At 44.5% G+C, this 5,216-nt stretch overlaps 1 protein-coding gene across 1 annotated transcript in view; it reads right to left on the reverse strand.

The window, feature by feature from the left end:
* plxnd1 (plexin D1) overlaps positions 1 to 5,216 on the reverse strand; it is a 93,275-nt gene that overhangs the window by 72,808 nt on the left and 15,251 nt on the right. Inside the window, exons 5-6 of the mRNA XM_048606249.1 lie at positions 3,876 to 4,008; positions 387 to 567 (exon numbers count right to left, since the gene is read on the reverse strand). Coding sequence (XP_048462206.1) covers positions 387 to 567; positions 3,876 to 4,008 — 314 coding nt within the window. The remainder of the gene's footprint in view (positions 1 to 386; positions 568 to 3,875; positions 4,009 to 5,216) is intronic.

A 5,216-nucleotide genomic window follows, 5' to 3' on the forward strand; every position in this document is an offset into this window, starting at 1 on the left:
ACCCTGTGAATTAGCCAGTGCCCAGTGAAATGAACCCTGTGAATTAGAGCTGTAAGGAGTGGGGAAAACCCACAGTGAAGGGGATTGAAGGGGAGCAGCATGACCCTTTAAGCAGTCTGTGCCAACCCAGCACGGGGGAAGGGCAGTGAGCTCCTGGCACATCCTAAGAGAACGGGCCCGGAATAGAAATCATGTGGGTGGGAGCTCACAGTATAAATATAAATGCCACCAGCCTCGTGTTAAACTTCGGTTAGACTTTTCAAAGAGTCTTTTCATGGTCTGTGCATGGACAATGACACGTTTCCACACTAGCCCCACACTCACTGCTCAGTAAGACAACAGGTTCCATCTCTCTCTCTCTCTCAACAGCTCACAAGACTCTGTACCTTTGTCCACCAGGAATGTGGAGTATTTATCCTTCTTTAGGAAAGGGCAATGAACTAACTGGGATTGACTGGAGTTATTTTCATAGACAGTGACTGGGGTCTTCTCCTCATCCCCATAAACACAATAGACGTCTCTTCCAATCAGCTGGGGCACATTCCCATGGATGGTGATTCCAATGTTCTGGAGGGGTCAAATCAACAGCCTAGTTAGCATTGCAGCAACAACAACAATAACCTGTCTTCATATAGCACCTTCCAAACAGTTAAACATCCCCAAGGTTGTTCACATGAGCACCAGTCTGATGTTCACACTCAAGTCACGTAAAGGGGAATAATTAATCCATATAACATCTGTTTTTGTTTTAATCCGCAAAGCTGATCATTTCACCCTCACCAGACCACACACACTGGCTTCCTCACCCAGACTGGTATCACTGTTTGATTTCCAGTTCATCCAGTCGCTCTGGCGAGAGGTGAACTCATTTGTTTGGAAAATTATTCTAGGACTCAGGATTACAACATCAGTGACATAACGACTAAGGATCATCTTCACCATCGGTCAGGTTTATTACTGTCCATCTTCACTATCGGTCAGAATGGTTACTGACCACCTTCACCATCGGTCAGGTTTATTACCGACCATCTTCACTATCGGTCAGGATGGTTACTGACCACCTTCACCATCGGTCAGGATTATTACTGACCATCTTCACCATCGGTCAGGATTATTACTGACCATCTTCACTATCAGTCAGGTTTATTACTGACCACCTTCACCATCAGTCAGGATGGTTACTGACCATCTTCACCATCGGTCAGGATGGTTACTGACCATCTTCACCATCGGTCAGGATTATTACTGACCATCTTCACCATCGGTCAGGATGGTTACTGACCGTCTTCACCATCGGTCAGGATTATTACTGACCATCTTCACTATCGGTCAGGTTTATTACTGACCATCTTCACTATCGGTCAGGATTATTACTGACCATCTTCACTATTGGTCAGGATGGTTACTGTGTGCGTCCACTATCAGTCGGAGTGATTAATCGTCATGTTCACGATTTGTCAGGATGCATCAATCAGGAGATAAAGAGGACATGTAACAAAGGCAGTACATCAATCTTGGGTGACTTTACTCTTTGTGTAGATTGAGGTAGTCAGATTGTCAGGGGAAGCCAGACGGAAGAATTCACAGACAATATTCAGGAATGTGAGACCTGGCTGTTTTGGAATTGGTGATGGTAATGAGGCAGGTTTAATAAATGTAAAAGACCCCTTAGGAAACAGTGATCATAACATGGTAGAATTTAGCATTCAGTGGAGAGGGAGGAACTTGGTTTGGAAGCAATATTGAAAAAGTTTAAGTAAGGGTAATTACAAGGAATGACAGCAGAGCTGGCTGGAGTGGCTTGGACAAACTGGAGAAGGTGCTCAGCAGAAAAGACCGTTGAAGAACAGTGACATACATTTAAGAAAATAGTTCTGAACTCACAGAGAAGACATATTCCAGTGAGGAAGAAGGATTCCAGGAAAGAAATAAGCCAACCATGGTTAACAAGTGAGGTTGACGATAGCATCAAACTGAACGAAAAATGAGTGGCAAAGACTAGTAGTAAGACAGATGATTGAACAAGTTATAAAAACCAACAAAAGCCAGCCAAAAAAACAAAGTGAGAACAAATAAACTTTCAGGGCAGACTTGCAAGTAATATCAAGACAGACAGCAAAAGCCTATTTAAAAAACATAAAAAAAAGAAAGGAGAGAAGCCAAAGTTAACATAGGCCCCTTAGAGAATGAGGCTGTAGAAATCTTAATGGGGAACAGAGGAACTGGATAAATACTTTGCATCAATCTTCACAGGAGGAGACACTAACAGCATTCCAAAAACCCAAGGGGCAAAAGGAGGAGCAAAAGTAAATACACTAACTATCACTAAAGAAAAAGTACCGGGGAACTGAAGGGGCTAAAGACAGAAACGTCCCCCAGGCTTGACAGGATGTTTCCGAGGATACTAAAGGAAGTCACTACAAAGATGGTGAATGAACTGGTGGTAATCATCCAGAGTTTCTTTAGATTCTGGAAAAGTTCTAAAGTATTGGAAAACTGCCAATGTAATACCTTTATTTAAAATGGGAAAGAGACGATAAAAACAAGTTAACTAGAGGCCAGCCAGCTTAACGTGTGTAATTGGGAAAATGTTTGAGTCTATTATAAAGGATGTAATAACAGACCATTTAGAAATTTATAATCTTACTAAACAGAGTCAGCATGGTTTCGTGAAGGGGAAATCATGTCTGACAGGTTTACTGCGCTGATCAGAGATGAGGCTACAATTATTTACAATACATATTAATGACTTGGATGACAAAAGTGAATGTTCTATTGCCAAATTTGCAGATGACTCAAAGGAAGGTGGGAAGGCAACTGTGAAAACGATACACAGAGTCTGCAGAAGGATAGAGACAGATTAAGCAAGTGGGCAAAAACATGGCAGATGGAATATAAATGTGGGAAAATATGAAGTTATGCACACTGGCAGGAATAGAGAAGCCAAATATTATTTGAATAGAGAACGAGTGCAGAAAGCTATAGAACAGAGTCACCATCCATGAATCACAAAACATTAGCACCCCAAGTTCAACGGGTAATAGAGAAGGCGAATGGAACGTTGCTCTTTACTTCAAAGAGAGTGGAATATAAAAGTAGGGAGGTTTTGCAAAAACAATACAAGGCACTGGTCAGACCATAGCTGAAATACTATGAATAGCTTTGGGCCCCTTATTCAAGGAAACATACACTGGCATTATAGAGACAGTCCCAGAGAAGATGCAATGGGTTGGTACTGGGAATGGACGGACTGTCTCATGATGAAAGATTGAGTAGAAAAGGCCTAAACTCATTGCAATTTAAAAGAAAGAGAGGTGACCTCATTGAAACATACAAGATTCTTTGGGAAATTGACAGGGTCAATGTGGAGACGTTGTTTCCCCTTGTGGGAGAGTCAAGGATGGGGTTGGAGGGGTGCATGATCTCAGAATAAGAGGTCACCCATTTAAGGCAGAGATGAGGAGGAATTTCTTCTCTCAGTGGGTGGTGAATCTGCAGAAATCTTGACCACAGAGGACTGTTGGGGCTGGGTTGTTAAAAAGATGTTTAAGGCTGAGACAGGCAGACTTTTAATCAGAAATGGAACCAAGGGTTATAGACAACAGTCAGGGAAGCGGAGATGAGGATTATTAGATCAGCCATGATCTCATTGAATGATGGCGCAGTCATGATGGGCTGAATGGCCTACAACTGCTCCCATCACACACTGTCATACACCTCACCATGTTCTCTACTGGCCAGGACTATTGCCAAATATATTTAAGCATTAGTCAGAATTATGAGAGACCATCGCGATGACAGGCCTTTGAGATTTGATGTTAATACAGACTGTGGATAATAGCTGCAGCCATTGGGTGAGCTGTTGGCATGGTTACCTGCTGGGCCACACTCGCTGCGTCGATCTCCGATGGTACGATATTCATGCTGGGGCACTGCTGTACTCCGGAGCTCAGGCTGGTCCAGAACAACGGCTCGGTGGAATTGACACAGTCCTGCTGCAGGGAACACCTGCCAGAGAAAGAGAGGTCCCAATTGGAGGAGAATGTACAGGAGAATCCAACATTGTGTAACTCACACAAAGCATTCTCACACAAGGAACCCTGCTGCTGAGGTAGGTGCCCGTGTTTTGTGTTGTATTTCGTGCGCCGATTAAGCCAGTTCACATTTTACTATCTTGCTCTCCAAAGTTGGGTTGGGTGTTAGCAAGCCCATTGGATTCCCAGCCTATCCCCAGCTGCCTCTGAGTTATTTTTTAAGGACCAGAAAATTTTCTGAAGAAGGGTCTAGGCCCGAAACGTCAGTAGCAGCAGTGTGTACTATCTACAAGATGGTCTACAGAAATTCACCAAAGATCCTCAGACAGCACCTTCCAAACCCATGACTACTTCCATCTACAAGGACAAGGGCAGCAGATAGATGGGAACACCAGCCCCTGCTAGTCCCCCTCCAAGTCACTCACCATCCTCAATTGGAAATATATTGCCATTCCTGCCTTGTCGCTGGATCATCCCAGAATTCCCTCCCTAAAGGCATTGTGGGTCAACCCATCGCATATGGACTACAGCTGATCATCACCTTCTCAAGGGGCGACTAGCGATGGGCATTAAATGCTGGCCCACACAGCAACACCCACGTCCCATGAGCAAACAAACAAAACACTCAATCATCCTCCCTCTGCATCAAAATGATAGGAGGGTTTCATGTGTTAAGTGACGAGGCTTGCACTCTGTCAGGTTTAGCAGGGGGTTGTACTGGATTGTTAAAGGATTGGGTGCCTGGATAGATGGAAATGGTTGTCATTGGACAGAATATCCAGCACTGGGAAATGGGGGTTGCGGGGACAGGTGTGGGTGTGCATTGTGTTAAAATTGGAGCCAGGCCAATTGGGTTCCATCAGCAGGCATTTCCTGGCATAAAGCCTGGTGATAATCAACAACTTCTCCATTTCCACTCAGTCCAGCAATCTGTGGATATTGAACATTCCCAAACTGGGATTGATGCTTGAGAAAGTTGCGGGGTAGGGGGGGATCAGGATGATGCCAGGTCACTGCAGCTGAACAAACGACCTGCCATCACCTTCAAAGCTTGAGAGGGTAAAGAGCCAACCATCCACAGTGGGCATCCTGACCAGCTCTGTACCTGCTCTCCAGGGTACACCATCCACAGTGGGCATCCTGACCAGCTCTGTACCTGCTCTCCAGGGTACACCATCCACA

The sequence above is a fragment of the Rhincodon typus genome, chromosome 16 (assembly GCF_021869965.1).
Source record: "Rhincodon typus isolate 14 chromosome 16, sRhiTyp1.1, whole genome shotgun sequence".
Taxonomy (NCBI): Eukaryota; Metazoa; Chordata; class Chondrichthyes; order Orectolobiformes; family Rhincodontidae; genus Rhincodon; species Rhincodon typus.